General features: G+C 39.1%; 1 protein-coding gene across 1 annotated transcript in view; it reads left to right on the top strand.

Annotated features, from left to right (window-relative positions):
- Window positions 1-23,945, top strand: part of il1rapl1a (interleukin 1 receptor accessory protein-like 1a) — a 166,941-nt gene that overhangs the window by 49,509 nt on the left and 93,487 nt on the right. The window contains 1 exon segment of the mRNA XM_019353318.2: window positions 16,979-17,264. Within this exon segment, the coding sequence (XP_019208863.1) occupies window positions 16,979-17,264 (286 nt within the window).

The following is a 23,945-nucleotide window of genomic DNA, read 5'->3' as shown; positions in this document are numbered from 1 at the left end:
TTCCCACAGATAACGCTCATAAAAAAACATCCAGTGTTTAACTAGCCGTCCCTGTGTGTGGTATTAATGCCAATTTTAGTCTTCCTCTCAGCATCCTTACAACCCATTGTTAGTAATGATTAATCCATTATTAGAGAATCAACAATAGTGATAGGAGTATAACAGTTATATACAGGAATTGGATGTTTAAAAAAACATTACATTTTATTATTTATAGTTACAGAAATTCCCTATGAATTAGTTCCATTATTTGTGCTTCTTTAAAAAACATACTGTTAAGTAACCAGAGTAATCAATGATGTCAATGTTACTGATGTGGTTTGTCGATGCATTTTGGAGGCAAGGTATTAGGAGGCGGGTTAGGAGAAATTTATGAGAAAAAGGTTCACGTGTATTAGTGTTGGTAAGTGTGGTGGGGTGCTGATGTTGGAAAATAAAGTGATGCTGAAAACAGTCCTTCCCTCAAAGCTGAAATATTCATTGTTTGTCATTTTCAATAACGTGGGCAGTAAGGAAGGTCAAAACCAGCTGTTCAAATGCTCGTGAATGTCAGAGCTGTTTTTTTTAATTACAGATAGAAGGTTAGGAGGACAATTACAGCCATCTCCTGCCTTGAAGCACTAACCGTCCTGTAGCTTTTTTAGGTCAGTATCTTATCTATCTAAGCTTAGCTGAGCTGTTCAATAAAGCTTTGTCTTTGATTTCAGGTCATTTCAGTCCACCCAGTACGGGACTGCTTTTGTTGTGATCCGAGAAACAGATGCAGAAATTGGAATCAATTTTAACTGGGCAGATGCTCTCATTTAATGCAGTTCCTCCAACCATATCTGCAATGGCCTCGCAGGAGTCTTCCAGTCGACTTAACTGCAGTCCCAGTCGTGTATGCCAGCCTGTTAGTTTTCAGCCTCCTTCTCACCAGTAGTAGAGTCACATGAGCCCTGTTCCCCCCTGCTGTGTTCCCCTGGCTGCTGTGCACAGTGCTACAGAAAAACTAGAGGAAATGTCTGCGCTTTGAAAGCAACATCCAGCCGGGCTGAGAGAAGGAACACAACAGATAGATGAATATATGCCACACATAAACAGCAGCTAATCCACACATGGCTGTGCGAGTCTTGACGAGTGCCTAAGTGTGTGGGTATAAGCAGCTGAGTCTAGTGTTAAATGTGGCATACAGAGGCCCTTTTTTCTTTATAGATGGGTTTTGGTGCTTGTAACCTCGTGAGCTAATGCATCATCTTAATCAGAATGTTTGCTTTTAATCGAATGTGTTTGTCTAGTGTTTAGAGATGAGAGCGCTCCCTGTGCTGGTAAGCATACGCACAAACACACACATACTGCAGTCTTGCATCATTTCAGTATTAAAAAAAGCATAGTAATATCAAGGGACTATAAAAGGGGAAAGGTTTGGATATTTAAGAAGACAACCAACCAAGTTCGGAGAATTTTATCGCTACTTGTGCTAAATATTTCACACAGCATTCAGCATGCTCCTGCCCTTCTGTTTCTGAATGCACCAGGGGAATGAAGGAATAAGAAATGTACGCACAGACTGACACAGATGCTCTGTATTCAAATGACAGCTTATTTTTAAAACAGTTTTTATGCTTTAACCCAGCACTAACCTAATATCAGTATGAAGTTGTGTGCGGACGTAAGCGTGACTTGTCGCCGGTAATGAACCATGAATTATAGACATGGTTCATATATCACCCTCACGTTCACACTGTAGCATGCACAAATTTGCATGTGAGATTAGTGAAAGCTGCTTGACCTCTAACCAAGGGCGTGATGGGTGGTAGACGGATATGATATGGGAGATGTAGCTCTAAAATACGAGTCAATTTCCTGCGAGGCTTATCAGAGCTGCTTGACTGGCGTGTGAGCAGCGAGTGGCCGTCAGTTGTCAGGATTTAAACTTGGGGAGGAAATGAGATGCTGGGGTGTGCTTTGAATATCCTTTAATGATAGGAAAGAAATGAGAGAGAGAAGGGAAAGAAAACCCACACACTAAATACTTTATATCACTATAGAAAGGAATGCATGCTCCAGCGGTACGGTTAGTATTTACAAATTATCTAAATAGAAGCGGCATGCTAATCTGTCGTTCTTCTCAGCTGGAGCAGTATTAGAGCTATGTCTAGTGTGTTTTGAATAGATCCAGTACTTTACTTGCTGTGGTGGCTGCATCAGACTGTCTGGATGACAGACACATCTTCCTCCCTTCATTAATCTCCATTTAGTTCTGCACTGGAGGGAGTGAGGGAAGGAGAGGGGGGGAGGAGGGAGCGAAGCCAGCAAGGGAGCATCGGACAGGGGGGAAAGAGGAGCAAGATTAAAGATATGACCGGCCATGAAATCGAAAAGGAGATGGCGGATGGGGGAGATGGAGAAAAGATGGAGAAAAAGAAGATGACGGGAACCTGAAATTTATATAGCGAGTTAAGGTGTAGTTGCCGAGAAGACGGGTGAGAAAAGTGAGGAAAGTGAGAGGGCACGGTGGAAGCACAGATGACCCGAGGAATATAGGTATAAATTGGAGAAAAATCAAGGCAAGAGAGAATGGCAGGAGGAGGGGAAAGGGAGCCTGCTGTTTGATCTTTAACAGGATTATTTTTTTCCCTGCTGTCCTTTTATTTATTTGATTTTCCCTCATATTTATTCATATGTAAATTCTGGCTGTGTGCCAGCAGAAAACCACATCAGGCTTTCTGAGCTTCACCCTGTGAATGTGCATCACCAATACACACAGCCGCACCGGTTAATCCTAAAGAGATTTCTGTGAACCTCTGCAGCCCTGCAGTAGGCAGGGATGCAGGAGACTGCAGGAGACTGCATTTTTTAAGTATTTTGAGTTCTTTTGTTTTAAAAGCCAACTTTTAGAACTATGACCATCTGCGTGTTTGCTCTCTCTGTATAGAGAGGGATGCTGGTCCCGCATCCTCTTTGTATACTATCCATCAGCACAGACTAAAAGGATAGGAAACAAAGCTAAGGCTGGCCCGGACCCTCATGATTATGTTGATTCCCTTATTGGGATTTGTCTGGTAGTTGACCTAGTGGGCTTCTGTTTGAGTGCTAAACCCTCATCAGAGTGGTAGGTGCTGGATCCTGCGCTGATATTGATTTGGTCTTCCTGTCAGATTATACATTTCTGGCGATGCTGATCTTCAATAAAGCCATCATTTAGTACAACACTTAACTCTGTGGCCTGTAGCCCAATCGGTATTTAGATATTTCTATATTTTTTATATTTTTGTGGCTTCTCAAGCTAAATGGTAGAGATTTTTGGGCTATAGAGATATCTCTTACTAATGCACAAATACTGTAACCTCATTTTGTATGATGTTCAAAGCATATTGACGTTCATTATTGAATTTTTGTGCATGTCTGTGTGTTTTTATGTGCATACGCCTTACCCTTAAAAGCCCTTCATGTGGGATTTTATGGTCAATGGGCAGAAACAGAAAGGGTACACACAGTCCTCTGTGACATGACGGCATGCATCACAGATTTTGCCATAGATTTATGATATTCCTTCATCCTTTAATATTTTATAGAACCCCATGTAGTTAGAATACATATTGTATCTTCTGTAGTTTCTAGTGTACATACGTTAAACACAGATGTGTGAGAGCTTCACAAATCTGAGTCTATAAACTACATCATAAAAAGTGTGCATGTGTGTCAGTGGTCCCCCAGCAGACAGTACGGAAGATAGCCATTAGACCAGCGCTGCAGATTGTCTTGTAGGGTGCTCAAGGCCACAAAATGCAATTAGATTCTAGTATAAAATATTTATTTCCACAACACCTACTGTGCACTAGAGGAGCCTTTACTCACAGCGTGCTTAAATATGAAAATAGTCTATAAAGTACATGCCTGAGAGAGCAGCAGATACTATTTCTCAGTGTGGGCTCCTGTGCTGTGGGCACAGATGAGTACATGCAAATAATACTGAGGGCAGGGCAACATATGACTGCTTGGTTTGTTACTTTCTTATATACTTGAAGTTAACACAGTATAATACATTAATCCAGCTGGGGCGAAATGACACTGGTCTACATATTGCTGTATGCATTTCTTTATTATTCACTTGATTTCACTTTAGTGAAAGCAATGTTTGAGGTATTGTCTAACAGAATGACAGGTATAATGTGAGGTTAGGAAACTATGTGTTTACCTGTCTAACAGAACTCACGTAGTTGTTGTGTTTACTGCATTATATACATGACTGAACTTTAACAGATTTTAAATACACTTCTGAGAAAGTTCCATATGTGATAGCATTTTCAGATTTACTGTAGCATAACAAACTTTAATAGTATAAGAACGGCTGCACAATTATATCCACAATGCTAACCATGCTAGTTTGTTCAATGTTGAGATTGGGATTATTTGTAACATTATTCATTGATTTTACTAAGACAATTTTTATTGCATTGTTTAAATAAGAGTGCAATATTTACTGTTTTTACTTTTTCACATCTGTACAAATCTTTGCATTGACATATTATTCACTTAAAGCACATCTCTTAATGACAGTCCTGTTGACTTAATAAAGTGAAGTCAAAGGGAAACTGCTCCAGCATTTCATTATTTTCGTTGGCCTTCATGCTTTAATTGTACTGCACTTTATGGTGTGTTTTCATGTGGTTTAATGAGTTGTGTTGCTTTGCAGTTCAGAGGCACAGCACTCTTTACATATGATTTGTCCTTGGCTAACATCACATGTTCTAAATCCAAAGTATTTCCAAGCAACGGATGATGACCTGCTTTTAAGGACAGTTTCTTTGCTTTTTGCTATTCCAGACATTTGAATTTTATTGTAATTGTATCTTTTAAGATAATATTACCCAATAAACCCTTCAAACTTCAAGCTACATGATGCAGGGAACAGCTGTGATTGGCACATGCAGGCACATGTTCAAACGTCAATTTAAGGGAGCGCCTTATTTGCTTTTAATTTGCGTTCCAATTGGTGGAGCTTGCATTTTAAATATTGCACGATCATGCTCATTTAATTGTGGGAAGCCAAAATCATGATTGAGATTAAAACTCAAATAATCCTACAGCCCTAAGTGCAATCGGAAATGTCTGGAAACATCTGGAAATGTATAAGACCAAGACCAGAGGTCTCTGCAGCGAGTGATTGAAACTGCCAGAACATAATCGGTGAGGTGTCTGATCAAAGCCCAAAGGATACCAAAAGTCAATACCCACCCTAATCATAGCCTGTTCACCCCGCTGCCATTTAGTAAGTGATACTGGAATCCCCACTGCTTTACCACAATCTGAAAGAGTTCTTTCAATTTATCATAGATGCACATTGTTACACAATAACTGTTTGCCTCTACCTGCTGCAACATCAAAATTGTAGTAATAACAATTTATTACTATATCAATATAATAGTTATAGTTATTTATAGCAGAGCATATAAGTGGTTCTATTAATGCTTCTTCCACTACTGATCGCATTGGATTTACTTTATTTTTTATCTTATGGTGTCCATGTTGCATATGTGTGTCTAATTTTGTACATTCCTGTTTTCTATTTTGTGGAGAAATGGATTTCTTGTTAGAGTTGGCAACCCGAATTTAAAATGACAAAATTCACTAATGACACAAGTCACTTCAACATCACAAGGTGCCAACTTGATTTAAGGTGGTATACCTGAGGAATTTAGTATTTAAACTTGGAATAATCATTGCATGTCCAAACCTCTAAGGATTAATTAAAAGGGTTTTTGTACCTCTTAAAGTGACATCTTCTTTGAACAAGGACCACACAGAGCTGCCTCTTCTAGCCTCTCCAGCTTAGTCTGAAATGCTTAATAGTCTCGACTAGGGTTATTTTGTGCACGGCAAAGTGAAGTTCGCAAAATGGTGCAAGATTTGAAAATATGTAAAGTGCAGGGACAGGTGAACCCTGACTGTGGGAAGCTTTCAAAAGCAAGAGTCAGCAAGCTGTGAGCTAGTTTTTGCACTCTCACCGTGTCTTCCCAACCATGTGTCCGTGGGTCTGTGTGGGTGATTGAGTGGGCGGAGGACAAATGTTAGAGGAGTAAGCAGCATGGGCAGTAGTTCATATAAGGAACCAGTGTCTCGGCAACAAAGTTTTTTAAATCATTCTCGGAAAATCTTGAGGAGGGATATGATTGTTTTGATTGACATTCAAACCTTACAAGTACTGGGTTTGAGTGCCAGCAGATACTTTTTATGCATATATTGTTCTGCCAGTGAAAAATAAGCATGCATGTGCACACACGTTTATATGCATGTGTATATGTATAATATTTGTGTGTGTGTTTGTTTTTCTCCTCCACTGAGAGGATTACTGTAGATTTACAAGGCCTGGTAACAATGAGTAGACCCACCCCAGGGACCCATACTCAATCACTATCACAATGAAATGCTGCTAATTCCTATTTAAAGCTCGCGCAGAGCCACTGCCCTCCCTACTCTCCAGGCCGAGGGAGAGCAGGCAGCTCAGAGACAGAGCGAGGACGAATCCACGTTTTGTTAGTCAGAATCATTTCTGTTAATTTGTGTCAGTGATTTCATCTGTGAAGTCCTCATAAATCACTCTACTATTTTTTCTGGATATTAAGTTCATGAGACTAATGTGTGAGTGTCACTAGGGAGCGATGCATGTTAGCATCTGTGTCATTTGTCGTGGAAGTGAACACCCAAAAGCCCAATCCTCACAAGCACCACTCCTTATTGGCAAGCCACTGAATAATTCAGAAGTTTGAAACGTGAATGGGATTGCTTTCGCTTCTGGCTAGCAGGTTAATGTTGGGAGTCTGCTGTTGCATTAAATGGATGCAGTAATTTGTAATGTCAGGTCAGTCAATGCAAGAAGCAAAGAAAGGGGCATGATTTTGTTGTATTGGATTGCATTCCATTCATGAGCATTTATTCTTATTGTGTATGCATTTACTGCATGGTGTTTCTCATAGACTTTCCCATCTAATTCCCATCCATTTGGAGGGGAAAAAAAACACTTAATTGGACACAGAATCAGGGACACAAATCTCCAGCTGCATAAATATTTTAGAGGAACGCATCAAACAGTCGCTCCTATCTCTGTCGCTAGTCTCTGTCTTTGTCATTCCCTTTGTGCTGTGCATGCATACAGGTGCACCTGAAAGCACTCTCTGGATGTATATGCTTGCACAAGTTTTGTAAAAGTTATAGTTCTCTTCTTTTTTCTTGTGGTCATTAAAAGGAACACATTTTTGGCTTCAGCTCACTTAAGAAATCCATTTTACTTACACACTAGACAAACTCTTGCATGCAAAAAACGGGCAAGCAAACACACACGCACGTATACGGTGTCTTTAAACTGGGACGCTAAGATAATTGGGGTAATGATTTTTGCATTATTAATGAACCAAGCTTCATACTCATCTTAATTGAAAATGTTCTTTTATCTTCAGCACATGCTCGTTTGTCCTCTCCATGCTGAAAGTCCTGTAATATATGAGCTTTTTTATCTCCCAATTCACCTTTTCTCTCACTGAAGACTTTTTGCTGGCTTTGTATTGTGATTTGGATTGTTTGTTGTGTGCTCTTTTCTGCAAACATATTAATTTAAATGACTAACTACAACTCAGGAAAGGTGGGGGTTAACCAGGGAACGAGTAATAACTGAGAGAAAGTTAGAGAATATCATATGCCGGTACATTTCAAATGTTAAGTAGAGCCAAAAGCACAGTGATCAAAGGGGCTGGGTAAAATCCAGGAGGTGTAACTTCAATATAGTTGGGGGGAGAAAAACATGGTAGGAGGACAGGCATCACATCTTAGCATGAGGAGTAGATCGAAAGTTGGGGGCAGAGAGGACAGAAGATTAAACAGGGGTAAATATTTAAGGACATGTGCAGACAGAGCGCTGATCACACTTCAGCAGGAGTGATGATATCAAAAACAGGTTTCTATTGACTCGTTCTACTTTGTGCCATCAGTCAACAACCAGGATCAGATGCTATTGGCTGATGATGTATAGACCTTGCTCTTGTAGCATAACAGCACTAAATGGCAAGCTTCTGTCTTTTGATGGTGAAATACACACATTTACGTTAAAATAATTTCAGCTCTTGTGTTTGTATGAGTTTGTCAGAGGAACAGTGCCTGGATCTAGGCCTAAGGCAGTGTGTCATTAACTCCCATGGCCCCGAGTGCCAGCTCTCACTGGAGATGTCTGTTTAACGACTGGACAGACTTACAGATGGATGGATGGATGGATCATTGCTTCCTTTCCTCTCCCACCTGCTTTGTCATTATCAGTTCTTCTGCTGTCACCTTGATTTAACGTCACATTTATTACTCCTCCATAATTATCATGCTATTTAGTGTTTTGATTTGTTATTTATGCCATGTTGTAGCTACAAGTGGCCCAAAATTTAATAAGCGCACCTGAGTAACACAACTTGACAATCGAGTAAGACTGGTACAGTGGCCACAAAAGCTGTACTCTGTGATCTGCTTTAGATTACCTCGTGCACATGACTGGAGTACAAATCTACACTGAAGGGCTTATCTTCAAGTATAGGCACAGTTAACTTCTCTCAATTATTAGTGGGAATGTCTGTGGATTTTGTTGGCCTCCACCCCAGCTCCCTCCTTCCGGTAATAGAGGTCTCAAAAAATGCTGCTTCACACAGCCTGAGGATACAAAGTCCAATGGTCCACAAAATGTCTAGAGACATGTCTAACCCAGATTCACAAAGTTTTTGGAAAGGGGAGGAGGGGGCTCTACAGTTTTGTTTGCAGATTTATTATCTAACCTAGACATCACTATGCAATTGATGGGAGTTTAAGATCTAGAGCTGCAGTATATGTGCAGTCATTTCCCTAAAGGTAGCAGTAAGCTCAGAACATTTGTATCTTTGAAAGCCTGTCCTGTTGATAGAGACGTCAGATGATGCATTGCTCATATGGGGTGTTGGAATAACAACGTATTTTCTTGTTTTATTTCTAGGACTTGCTGTATGAGGCTTTTCACCTTGTTTTCTTTAATACTGAATTCCCATTGTGCAGCCCTTGTCAAAGCTAGCTTTGCTGTGGGCCTGAGGGTGTGGAAAGCCATGTGCTTTTCCCAGCGCACATATCCACCAGCTGCTTCTTTTTCACGAGACAGCCAAGAAACTTCTCCGTCAGGGCTTTCTGTCTAGTTTTTGCATTTTATAAATATAAACAGGCCTAAGGGAATGATGTGGAGTTTACACAGATCTGAAGCCGAATAGCCGATGTAAATGACTGAAAATAACAATAATGCTCACCATTTTAGCTAAGGTTTTTGTGTTAACTGATTACCGAGAGCACAGTTGTTTGCCTGTGAGTGGAATTTATTGCCTTGTTTTGCTCCCTCCGTTCTTCCACCTCCTCTTTATTTTTGTGTCTCGGGCCGCAAGAGGGAAGAGGGAGAGGAGCATGGGTGATAATGACTTGTCAAATTAGAAGCGATGGAACCTGCAGCGAGTGTAAACACAATTCGGAATGTTCAGATGACATTTTCCAAGCTGTATTTCTACTGGGGAAGATTAGCAGAGTGACAGCTCAGCCTGAATCACATGGATCACAGCTGCACAATGGAGAGCGCCGGCACACACATACACATACACACACACAGAGACAGAGAGTGAAGAAATAGCTGGCATTTTAATACAACACTGCAGACTGACACCTGCATAGACAAACACAAAGACTTCCCCACAGAAGGAAAAAAAGCAAGTCTGCACACAAGGTTTGCATTTGAGGATTGTGTTATTTGAAGTGCTTCTCTTCCTTGGCCTTTTTTCCTAGTTATGGTCCAAGGGACCTGGCTCAGTCAGTCAGCCTGTGTATGGATTCATGTCCATGTGGGCTGCCCACACCCTGTCAGCATGATGGATGGTGTTCACACACAGCCTTGACTTTATATCTTATAGGGACTTTATTTGCATGTACTCTCATTGCCAGTAAAACTGCACATGATGTAGGAGAGCCACCGACTTCTTAGTTGTTAAGATATTAGGGCCTCCTGTTTCTTAGTGTTCTATTTTACGCATGGCCGTCCTCCCCCAGCAGAAACGGTGAACGGTGCTGCTCATTTCCCAAGTTCGCCTATGAAATAAAGAGCCATTTACGAGGAACAATGTCCCGGCCACCACATCTCCCTCTATCCTGCCCCCACTATTGGAGAGATACTATTGAGAGTCCCGGCCACATCAATTTGGGCCTCAAATGACTTTCTCCAGCTGGCCAAATCCTGACAAGCTTTCTGTTCTCCTTAAAAAGAGCCCCTTTATCATCAAGAGAAAGGAAGAAAGGATGAGAGAGGAAAGGCGAGAGCGGGAGAGAGAGAGAGAGAGAGAGAGAAAGTCAAAAAGCTAATGTCTCAGTGACACCCTTTTGCACACAACAGGGGAAATTTCTGTTCTATAAAGGGTTCTGGTTAATTTGAAGTCAATTGGAGAGTTATTAAAAGGATCTGAGTGAGCTGTGCTGAACTTGGTCAAGGGCAACAAACCCACCCTGGTTTCTGTATGAACAATAGAAACAGGACTCACCTTCAGGCAAACTTGAAAGTTTCTGTGATTCACCCATAAAACACTTTTGATACATTACTGAATACTGTAAGTATGTTTACTTTCAGATTCTAGCCTACTGTCATTATTTCATCCACAGATGTATTTGTTTCTTTCGGAGCAGATTCTGTGGGGTAAATCTCATTTTTGAGGATCTTATTTTTTGTTTATCTCTCAAAAATCCACGTTGCCTTTGAAACATCTCTGCCAATATATATGCAAATGCAAACATCTACTGTTATAAATTAGATTTACTTAATTTCACTATTCTTCCTGTGGTCCTCAGGTGAAGCTTCAGTAGTTTAATGCTGCACTGCTGTTTATTACATCACATTTTACAGAGCAAGCGCTGCAAATATTATCACATAGAGAAAAAAAACTACAGAAATAAGCTGCAGAAAAATGCTACACCCAGTGTATTTCACATACAGTATTATATTTTGCTTATGCTTATGTGAAGACACATGTGAAGTATAGGTGTGGTCACCTTTTAGCAGTCCATTAATGTGTGTAATTGTCTCAGTTTACAGGGGATGATCTCCTATGCTTGTGATAATGTGTATACAATTTTCCACAGAACAGTAACCATATAAAATAACACAGAAAAAATGTAATTCAATAACAAATAATGGATAATAGCTATTTCAGCTATTGCGGCAGAGATTAAGGAAGGTCATTATCTCAGAGTCACATATAAGGTTACATAAGGTTGGTTTGCAATAATGGTGGCCATTTACAGTCTTAAGGTGGTTTTGAAAAGAGACTCCAATGTTCAGACTCCAATGTTTGTTAGAATAAAAGGCCCATTTTCTAAATCTAATGAGATAAATAAGTTATAACACATAAATTTAAACCTTCAACTGGAAACCACGAAATAAGAAAATAGTTTACGTTTGAACGATTTGTTACTGCAGATGCAACATTTGTAACATAATCAGGAATTGTAGCGATATTTATTTGAAGAAACCGGACAGTTGTGATAGTGGTGATTTTTTTTTTTTTTTTACTTTTTCAGTATCATTATCAGTTAAGTGCTGCACAGTTCAGGACCGCAAACGTGAATCATGCAGTTCTCTTTGCGATTGGTTACAGAGTCGTCCAGGAAAAGTGGAACCTAATGGTGCAGCCAATTAGGAAGATGATAACAGGTTTTCTCTGGTACCCAGTAGCAACTTTATACAAGTTAAATGGTGGACTGTGGAAAAATCAGATTAATGATAGAAGAGAATCTGGATGTGACATACGCTGAGAGTGATTAAAGGGGTTTAAAAACAATAGCCAGTTGGTATAGATTGACTAACAGTGAAAACATTTTCTTCATCATTTTAGTCTGTAAATTAGTGTATAACAGGTTGATAATGCGTTATGTGCGATTTAGACTATTATTTATTTAAAATGAAATCTTTGTTGTTGCAACTGGGTTGTTTTTTAATTCAGTCGTGACAGAAAGAGCACGGAGGCAGATTTATTCAAAGAAGAGTGATGTTCATCTAACTTTTTTCAGAGCAAATGCAGTTCGCCATCTTAAGAGAGAAATTATCAGTATTTCTTCACATTTGCATATAAATGAACAATGGTAAACTGGTAGTGAAAGAGAACGATTTAGAGACAGAGAAAAACAGAGTGGCACAGCACAAGGGGGAGAGATAAGCCAAAAAAAAAAAGCAGACATCACGTTATTTGTCCATGCTGGAGGTTTTTGTGGAGTTTTAACAGGAGAGGGACAAGGAATCGGACGGGTTTTCCTACAAATAATAGGAACCGTGTGTGTTTAGTGGTTGCACAACTGGATGTTTAAAAATGTTGACACTGGGTCTATGGGTACTGGCCTCAATTGCATAATTGCAAAGGTTTCAGTATAAATGATCTGTTTGTAATTGCAGGTTGCAAAATTAGCTCACGTTGGAATAGCTTCCGACAGACAAATTTATAAAACTTAGAATTTTGTATTATTCACAGAAATAGGGGAGGTGTGTACTGCAGTATGTACAATGCAAATGCCAACTGAGGCTATGTGAGGTGCTGTTAGAAAGTAGCTTGTTTCACTGCAATAGCGGAGGATCAAAACAAAACCAAGCTGCATTATTTGAAGATGTTCTTGTTCTGTAAATACTAAATAATTAAGACAGATGGCAGAAGCTAATCAGCTGACAGTTAACATATGCAGACCTGGTTGATGTGGGTCCCCTACTTATAAGAGGTTCAGTTCTTAGAGTACATTTTTATAGCAAAGAATCAGAACAAACATTGCACATAACAACATTAAAAAGGACTGTGTTATTTTAAGCAGAGCACTGACTGCATTAGTGTACTGGCACCAGCTCCTGCATTCATACTTCACAAACACGCTTACTCACAGCTCTCAGCTATTATCTGACTTGTTATATCCAATCATATTCATGCAGGTGTACAGAAGAACGATAATAACTGCAAATATCTTGCTATTACTTGGGTTATACATTTATGCCATCCCTCCAACACAGTATGTCCCTCATTCTGGGCTTTTTATTTATGTGGAGATCCAATGTTAACCTACCTCTGATTCAAGGCCGGCAAGCCTGGAAGAAGCATTCAGATTCAGGGCACATTCAGGGACACGCAGAGGAACAGTTGGCTAAAAAGACAAAGTCAGTGATTTACAGAGACAGCTGGGATTCTATCACCACAGGTTAAGACTCGGGTAGTGGCTGACTATATTGTTCCTTGATTTAATAATCTGGAGGCTAGATGGGGAGATAGAGAATTAAGGCCCAGTAATGAGCCTAAAGGACACATTGTGATTGGTACCTAAGCCCATTTTAAAGACTAATGTGTGAATGTTTTCTCTGTATTTACTACTCTGTATATTTATTCATCCCATTAGCTGAATATAAAGGACTTATAGTACTAATGTGTGCAACACAGTAGATTTAAGTCATTTGAAGAAAGCTTATGGATGCTTTATAGAATAGTGCATGTTTTATTATAGATTATGCACCATTACACCCCCCACTCCCCTCCACACACACAAACAGAGACACACACACAAACATTTGTAGGGCCTGAAAGCCATCGAGAGATACTGTAGTTCATAATTATCCTTAGATATAGGCGAATTTAGGAGACTTTGTTGGTCATCTGTTTCCCTTTTCAGTCACCGGTTAAACAACGAAGCAATTATTTATTGTTATAAAGAAAAAGAAAAAAGTCCCAAATCACCAGTGGAGGAGGAAAAACGAGCAGGCCAAGCTACAAGTCATAGGTGCATAGGGAGATAGGAATGGAGTCATCCATGTGGCGTGGGTGTAAACTGAGAAAAAGAGAAAGAGAATGAGAGAGACAGAAAGTTATTAAGTATCCTTATCCACATATGATCACTGAATGTCTTTCTGGCCTGCAAGAACCCTGCCGCCCACCTAACGTTTGATAATTACACTTCATTAAGAGAGCAGGTAGTGATGAGAGAAGCGAGTCCGATAACTGAGAGCAATGTGAGAGCGAGTGAGAAACATGGAAGCCCACTGGAGGAATATGATGTTGTGAAAGGATCACAGGAATTTGATTATGGGAGAAACAAAGCAGGAGTTGACTCGGGTTGCACGTAGCCCAATCTGTGATTTTATGTTAGGAGGTTGGGTTTGGTTTCCAAGTGTGCGTTTGCTTGTTTGTGTGGCTCCAGGAGTGTGTATGCATGAGTGCCAGTAAATTTATTCTAGCTCAGGGGTCTGTATTTATTGCCTTGCTTTAGTGTCACATGAAGACGGACAGGTCTGGACCTCAACACAGAATGTAATAAGGTTTCTCTGAGACGCACACACATACACGACACACATCCCACAGCCTGACATCCCTCCCCCTTGCTATTTTCTTGCACCAGCCATACCTATACCCTCTATATCATGTGCTGTAGTAGTGCTAGGGCAACAGCAGCAGACTAGCACTAGCCAGTAAAGGAGTACTGCAGCTCGTGGTATTGCAGTAAAGGAGGAGCAGAGGCCACCTTTCTTCAGACTGACAGCCATGTGGGAATGTGTCCATATGGAAAGATCCTTTACAGTATGGGCTTGTTTAAGAGTGGCCGAACAGAATCAGTACAAATGCGCGACGTCCCAGAGGAGCAGTGAAGAAAAGAGAGAGCTTCTGTATGTGCGTGTAGATATGTGTGGTGCTGTCAGTGTGAGAGAGTGAGAGGTGGGGACTGCAGTATTCCTCCAGCGGGAAGCATTGATTTTCCGGCCCAGCGTGGGGATGTGGGAAATGTCAGCCTCTAATTGAGTTGATAAAACCGTTTTGAGTCTCAGACGTAAATATGGTTTCCCCCACAAAAGGCCACCGCATTAGACAACTCCCATTGGGATGTCTGTAAGGAATGAAAGGTCTCCTTGTGTGTGTGTGTGTGTGCGTGCGCGTGTGTGTGTTTACATATACATACTTTTATGCATGTGGAGTTTGTTTCTCAGACAGCTCATGTCTGCACGGTGAAAGGAAAAGACAGGCATGGTGCTTCTGAATAAAGTGTTTTCTTTCATTGCTTCATTCAGGCAAGCTTGTTAGAGTAAACAGTTTTTGTTGTGGCACAGGGGGCAGAAATGGATATTGTGAGAGCAATGCAGAGGTCATATCCATTAGAGGTGTAGAAGGTGCATAAAAATAAGGATAAATGAAGCCTCTGCTGTCCCTGTTGATTAGTAGATTGATATTCAGAGAAGGGAGAAGATCTACTTTGTACTTCTATGGAATGATATTTATGTCATAACAAACGTAGAGGAGATTCACCCCAGTCTATTGTTTAGTTTTTCTCTGAGGTTTTTATCCTTTTTTTCTTAAATTATAATGTCTTGTGGCTTTTTAGAATTATTAAAGTATCTAATAGTGTATCGAAATCTTCAACAAAAAGATTTAGTGTAACCTTAACTGTGCTCATCATTAAGATGCTTGACAGTTAAAGTAATCAAGTCTGAAGTTCTGAGGTGTGTACGTAAACACATATGAGAGTACAGTTATGCCTGTTTGCATGTATTAGGGCATGTGGGCAGAGTGATAATTAGACAGGGCTTCGCATTTTATTCCATGCACACACCTTCTAATTCTCTCACATTCAAATGTACGTAAGTGCACACACATTTGTGGCTAAGCACGCTGCTAATTACTGACATAATTAGGTAGACAACCATTCGTATAGGGAATGCACACTCATAAAAACACACACACGCACACACCTACACACACACGCGCGCGCCCACAGAAAGACACACATTACTTCCCTGGTAATTAAGAGTATTAATTACAAGCATAGCTGTCCCTGTGAGGCTCCGTATCACTCACAGACTGGCACGCAGCAGGGTTCTTATTACTTTATCTCACCACACCATCACTACTTCTCTCTGTCTCTTTCTCTCAGTCGCTGGTTACACATGCACACACATGCTTTCAAATATACACCTGCTGGATAAACAAATGTTACCTAATTAGTCAGAGACGGATAGCTGGCCATAGGTTAAAATCCAGAAGCTTGGGAACTAGGAGAGATGTGCTTGCCAGAAGTAGAACAGACCAGCGTGCCTGGTAGGCTGTGCCAGTTTCTTTGATTTTGTTGCGAGTTGAGTTGCCCTATACATTTCATAGATAAGGCTTTAAGGTCCAGTTCTCATCTGTGCTGCACATGTTAGGTTTAATTTTTTAAACTGTTTTCTTCTGAATTGCACTATATACACAAACTTAGTCAGATAGCAGGGCTGTAGAACTGTTGAACAAGGCACAAAACGTGTTGAAGGGTTTATTCCCAACAACGAGCTAGTCTTGTACTGTGTTGCACTGGAGCTGTGGTGCACCCACAGCACTTGAAGGTGCATGACATCATTTATGAAGATATTTTATGGTTAATTCCAAATGTCACAGTGTTTATATGAGATAGTCAAAGCTTCCTTTGCAGAGGACATCGTAGCACATGTGCCCTGGATGAGCAATGTCAACATAGCAGGTGAGGAGGGAAGAGTTGTCTAGCACTGACGTAACAAATTTAATTGCAATCTTCAAAAAACACACAGACATACACACACACTATGGAGGTAAAAGTCCTCTGCTATATGACTATCTATTCAGCATACACAATGAAATAATGGTATACTTGCATACTGTATACATAGCTTATTGTCTCATTACTAATAGAGCTATTTGAGAGAGTGTTTCCAAATACACACAGGACATTGTTGTTTATGACCCAGCAATCTTCCCTCCTGTCCTAAAGCAATGCGAGAATGCAAAATACCGATGTGTTGCTTGTTGTTACATAATAGATCTTTGAATATACTGCATACTGCAATTGCAGTACTAATGCTTATGCATGATTTATGATTTTATGACTAATTTTATGAATTCACTTTGGTAATGATGCATGTCTTGTTCCTTCTCTTTCTGCTTCTTTGTAGTGGATGGCTGTACAGACTGGTCAGTGGACTACCTGAAGTACCGGGTCCTTCAGGGTGAGCCGGTACGGATAAAATGTGCACTGTTTTATGGTTACATCCGAGCCAACTACAGCCAGGCACAGAGTGTGGGCCTTAGCCTCATGTGGTACCGCAGCTCTGGCCTTGGCCACAGTGACTTTGAGGAGCCCATCTCTTTTGATGGTGTGCGCATGAGCAAAGAGGAGGACGCAATTTGGTTCAGACCTGCTGACCTTCAGGATGTGGGCCTTTACTCTTGTGTCTTACGGTAAGTTTGAGTGATGTCTATTCATATGGAGAGGCATATGGAAATATGGAACATGGAAATATGGAAGAACCTGTTCCTACAGTAAGGCAGATGAACTAAGCCTCTTACTTACAACGAACTACCTTTGAAAAACATTATCTAGAAGCTACCAAGGTCACATACAGTAAGAGTGAGAAGCTTCCTTTAATTATGTTTTTAAAAGTAGGGTAGGTCATTCTGTGAATTGAAACTACAACTTCTAAATGTGATTAAGAAAAAGAAATGGGGTTCTTATTCTTTTTAGCAGAAAGTATCTACCAGAATGGACTTCTATCTCTATGACAGTAGAGATGTTTCAAGTAGGAAACATCTATCAAAATGAACTACCGTCTCTTTAAATGTGGTTAAAAGTGCAGATTATCATGCATGTGGTTAGATTAATTGGCAACTTAACATTTCCACAAATCTCTACCATTGAGGTGAGATTGCATTATGCTTAGAATCATACGAACCATATTGATAGAAGTTTTTGTATTGTGATACCTATAAGTGTTGTCAAGGGAAATAATAAGCATGTTATAGCCATTTCATTTCCCAGACATACTGTGCATGATGGTGCTCCTGGAGAGCGCACAGGACTAGCAGCACCGGGAAAATGCAGTGCTCTATAAATCTTAGTATCCAACAATAATAATATTACACTAAATACAATGTAGCTACTGCAGAAGAGGAGAGGACTTCAAGGGTTACATACCTAGATAGATGCAAATCTGTTATGCACATGCAGTGATAAAAGTAGTCAAAGCTGCAGAGTCTATTTCTGTACTGTGCCTGCCACGACCATATGACTCGACTCCTCATTATTTTAAAAATATTTTGTTTCCGAAGAACCAGACTTGTTTGTTTTTTCAAGCGGTTTTGAGCAGGCCTTCTGAAGGTCTTTAAAAGTTTTTCTTTGGACATTTGCTGCAGTTTTACCCATTTTCAGTCCTTGTACCTCACCAATTTCAGAAGAATTTTTGTTTGTTTGTTTGTTTGGTGAAGCACTCAACAAGGAGTGTGTCAACCTCTAAATCACTGGAGCATTAAAAAAAGCACCTACAAAACATATTTGTCGAGACATACTTAAAGGTTGATTATTACTGACAGGGTTTATTTAGAATAAAAAAACTCAAAACTCTATGACTGATTAAATTCAAATGTACCTGAAATGATTTAGTTTATATACTAAGCTAATATTATCCAAATAGAACAGAAACGGTTTGTTCAGAAATATTAATATTTCAAATTAAATCAGCACATATTCATTTTCACACTTAAGAATAAGTGGCAGGGCATATACTCAAAGGCGACATAATCTCAAATTTTTCATATCAAGTCAAATTAAACTGTCTCTTTTCATGAGCAAATATGTCTTAAATCCTAAAACATCTCAAAGATTACATGACATGACTCTTATATAGCTGTCTTTGTATGAGTGTTGGGGGACAAGAAGTGCAGTGAACTATAAATCAGTGTGAAAACGCAGGCAAAGGTCTGCATGCACGCTCATCTCTAAAGGTTACATTTAGATAAGGTAGAGTGACTCTCTTTTAAAATCAAGTTCTGTAACCATTAAATGTAAGTAAATGGAAGTTTGTCATTGACCACATTATCAACTTTATCAACTTGTGACAGAGGCAAAATGGAGTTGTATTTGTGTGTTTAGTAGAGGAGGTATACATACTTTGTTTTCACTTAAAATTAAAATACCAAATTCTCCATTTGGTTTTGCATATGAACATTTACAGACACAGAGATGCAACCGAATATAGGCAAAAACATAAATAAATAAATAAATCCCACAGTCAGACTTCAGTGGGTTGTTACATAGAGACTTTTCATAATACAAGATGCATAATCATGTGGCAGTAACTTATTAACCTTTACAGTGGAGAACATCCCTCAATAAACGCCTCATTGCAGTTCTTCATTTCAGAGAGATTTTAATAAACCCCGTTAAAGGCCTCATAAAGACCCAAAGAGGCAGGATACATGGAGTGTGACCAGGGGGAGTGTTTTTGTGTGCAATGATACCCTGAGCTATACCTGCATTTCATTATTGCATGCTGTAGTTACAGTTTTGCACAGACACTTTCAAGTGCTGTTTTACTCTCAGTTAATATCGTCTTTTATTATTAACAATTTAGTACATGCTCTTATTTATAGTTGCAATCGGAACTTTACATCTTATATATCTTTAATTATTTTAAAAAACAAGAATTTGGTGCACAAGTTTTGAGAAAACCCAAAATAAATTCAATCTACACGGGTTCAAAAGCATATATACAAGCTTAAGTAAATTTTTACAACCCCACTAATATTTGGTTACATGTACCTTAGAAACTAGATGCTTGGTAGCCATTAACAAAATTCTAGCATGACTCTTGTTGGATATTTCCCCCTCTTTTTGGCCGACGTGCAATTTAAATGAGTTTTTTCCTGGCTTTGACCCAGCATAGACCATGTTTTCAATAGGGTTGAGTGGTTTGGTGAGACCATTCCTAAAGTTTAATGTTTGTCTGCTTTGCTCATTCCAAAACCAATGTGTGTTTGACCTGTTGAAGCATTCAGTTGTGCTGAAAGTCTGACTGGTCAAAGGAGTTTGCAAAGAAAAGCGTCTGGACTTCTTTAAGTTGCTTGAAGACGTTTCACCTCTCATCCGAGAAGCTTCTTCAGTTCTAGGGTCAAATGGACCCTAGAACATAATCTCAAATTTTTCATATCATATCATATCATATCATATCACCGCCTCTTTGAACAGAGGCGGTGGTTTACGACACCAACTGTCTGCCATTTATAATCCAGTTTTGAGTTCCCTCCCCAGACGCCTTAATGCCCACTCACATCCTGGGCCATCTGACCTCAGGAATTCACATGACAAGGTGGGGCCAGGTGTCACAATGAGCACACCCGAAACCCTGGCTGATTAGGTCCCACACCCGCTTTCACACCTTGGCTCATGTGATTAGAGGATCACCAGGGGGTCCTTTGTCCCTCTTTGGGGGGATACTCCCACTTGGTTTAAATCTGGGACTCTCGTCCATTTGACCCTAGAACTGAAGAAGCTTCTCGGATGAGAGGTGAAACGTCTTCAAGCAACTTAAAGAAGTCCAGACGCTTTTCTTTGCAAACTCCTTTGACTATGATGACCTGGATGACTGAGAACCTTCACAGACTGAAAGTCTGACTGTTTAGCTCTTGATGTGAGATGAAGTTGAAGAATTTGGAGGTAGTCCTCCTTCTTAATTATTATACTTTGTGCAATATTCCAGCACCACTGACAACAAAACAGCCCCAAGGCACGATGCTACCACCACCATGCTAAACAGCTGACAAAGTGTTATTATGTTTGAAAGCTCCATCTTTACTCCTCCAAATATACCTCTTGTTATCGTGGCCAAACAGCTCAATCTTTATCTTGTCTAACCAAGAAACTTTTCCCCAGAATGTAATTGTCTTGTCCATGTAGGCAACCGCAAATTTCAATTAAGTTTGAAGGTGTTGATTTTGGAAGCAAAGGCTTCTTTCTTGCTTGGAACCTTCTTAGTTAATGGCGATTTAAAACTCACTTCACTGTGGACAGTCATGCTGGTGTTCCACTGGTTACCAGTTCCTGGCAAACTTGAGCACAAATGCTTTCTGAGCATTCAAAACTGTTTTCTTTGCCAATTTTTCCAGACTTTGTCAAAGTGGTGATTTATCTTGTAGAACTCGTACTTATGTACAGTTGTTTGAACTGATCATTTTGGAATCATTAGTCATTCAGAAATGCCTCCAAGAGACCTTCCCAACTTGTGCTAATCTATATTCTCCTTAGATCTTCCCTGAGTTCTTTCCCAACTTCCCCATTGTTCTGAGTATTATTCAATTCAATGAATGCTGTCAAACAACAAAGAGAAACTACCAGTTGTAGTCAATCATGCTCACTAATGAGAAGTTAATGGGCCTTGGCCATGTGAAGACATTGTAAACCTTCAGCACCACTTATTAAAAGATTAAAGTGAGTGTATGTATATATCTGAGCCATGCTTTTTAAAGTGATTTAAGATGGATGCTGTATAATCATTGCACCTTGGATAAAGAACAGGTCAAAACAATCATGTCCATGATGACTGTTGATAAACTTCTGGCCACAACTGTATACACTGTGTCTGAAATTCTGCGAATGCTATAATTCTGCAGAATAGTGCAATCGTAACAAAGTGCCCCCAGCTGTGTTTTCCTCTCTGCTTGTGTTGAGCTGAGAGGATTTCGAACTTCTCAGATACCCTAATCAGAACACTGCAAGAGATTTGCCTCAGAGCTGAAATCAATTGTCTTTTTGTTAGAGTGTAAGCTTTTGAGTCACACACTGTAGCACATATGACCCAAACATTCTCCCCTAAAACTCCCTGCAGGCAAAGAGGAGTCTTTTCTTCACCCCCTCTAGATTACAAATAGGAGTTTCAGTATACCTTAATTTATCTGGAGACATCTCAAACAACCCTATTATCATAATAAGCCAAACTGATTTTCTTTGGGATGAATAAAAAATGACATAACCATGCAACTGTATATTAGAAACAACTTCTCTAACATTTTCGAAAATAGAATATATAAGGTTAGATTTATAGTTTGGCTTTCTATATATAATATATAAAGTTAATAATCTGGCTAATAAACCATAATGATTTGCTTGGTTTGTTGACTCTTATAATTAATGTATTCAATTAAAATCACAATATGTGCCACTGGTACAGTATGGCATTTATAATTTATTGTAGACAGAGCTTTGCTTCTCTGTTTTATTTTCTCTTAGATTATTTGCTTTTTCCAAAATCTGTATTTAGCCATTAATTAATAGCAAATAATTAATTTTTAGTGTTTGCACAAAGTGCTTGCTCAAAGAGAATTTCTTTTTTTTCTACAACATGGAAAGTTTTCAACTTACAGTGTGTCAGTGCTATATCAGTAACGTCCTTGATAGAAAATAGTTGTTAATGGAGACGCTAGTATCTACTGAACAGTTAGCACTTGTAAGGTTATATTCATGTACACTTGGGTTAACTACGATTTTTAAAAAATGTTATCAAAAATAGACAATTAGAGGGCATATATTGTAATGTACATATTTTGATCCACCATCCACTACTAACTGGAAAACCTCTGATTGAAAACTTCAATCACTGGCTTCATTTATCAGCATGACAGTGTTCCCAAGCACACTGCCACACAATGTAGCAAAGATATACCTTAACATTGCATCATCTTAAAAGAGAACAGAGCAAAGGCAGCCAACATCCCAAGAACAGTTTTAAACGTCCTGCAAGAAGCTTGGAAAGCTATCCTGAAGAATACTTAAACAAATGTACAGAAAATCATAAAAAATTACAAAAAGTCTTCCCTAAGAGAGTTCAGGTCGTGTTGAAGTATAAGGTGGTCATATTAAATACTGACTTTGTAGTTTTTTAGTAGTTTACTTTAAAATAACTACTAATAATAACTTAACTTAATAACTTTTTATTTATGCGGCTTTAGTAGATGTGTAGAATTACACATCTACTATAGAACTAAATATTTAGTAATACACATTTAGTATATGTTGCTTTCCAAAAAAAACCTTATGTATACAAATTGTTACGTGTTTAACCAGTTATAACCTTTTACTGTAATGTAGATAATAAAATAAATTACAGTATAATCTCAATGTGTATATCGTTCTCTTTATGTTAAGGGTTTTGTCATTTTTCTACCAATAAATCATTACACGGGCCTTGAAGAACTTGTTGGATATAAGCCAACATGAATCCACTGTACACTCTTACAAAATTTTATAAGAATTCATTCAAATCTTTTCGAGCTATTGTGTTTGCAGACAGAATGATGACATGCATGCGTATTCTACCAAAACATAACCTCCTTGGCAGACGTAATGAGGGGTCTCTTAAGACTATTTGTATAGTATAACACATGCCCATGCTACAGGATTGTTTAGTCTGAGAGTTAGTCCATTGTTAGGTATTTACTAGGCAATATAAGTATTTGCAACATTTATAAAAATTAAATGTTATTTATTATTAATTAATATGATACAATCTTTTATAAGGTGCATAAATGGTATAACTGGGTCATTTTAGCCCATTTGCCAGGCAACATAATGACGCTAACCTCCTGTTGTGAGATATAGATGAGAACCTTTAAGGACCTTAGCTGTACCTGTATGCCAAGTTTGCGTGCTCAGCTTTAGATCACGCAGAAAGCTGATTATGGAGAGAGAGATGGAAAATTATTTTTATTATAGTATAAATATTACATATTTATGATACATATATAAGCTTTTATACCAAAATGACTGAAATTGGTCAGGCTGGGTTGTTATCTGCAGTCAGGACAAGTTTTATAACATGAAACCACTGATGATTATATATCCTATAATGACCACTCTCTTGTCAAAACTGTTGGTCAGTACTTTTAAGTCCTTGTCATTGTAAAGTTCAAAGTCAGTGTTGTAATTTAACGGGCTAAAGCTGACACAACAAAAATGTGTCACTGTCCTAACACCCCCTTCCTGTACTGTATACATAACACATTATCCTATAGCTATGTGTATGTTGTGTAATGTCTATAAATGTAGGTAAATTTGTTCTAAGTCCAGCTTTTCGCTAAAGCCCTCCAGGTGTT

The sequence above is a fragment of the Oreochromis niloticus genome, linkage group LG16 (genome assembly GCF_001858045.2).
Source record: "Oreochromis niloticus isolate F11D_XX linkage group LG16, O_niloticus_UMD_NMBU, whole genome shotgun sequence".
Taxonomy (NCBI): Eukaryota; Metazoa; Chordata; class Actinopteri; order Cichliformes; family Cichlidae; genus Oreochromis; species Oreochromis niloticus.
Note: the sequence above shows the minus strand (reverse complement) of the source record. Positions and strands in the feature narration are given on the sequence as shown.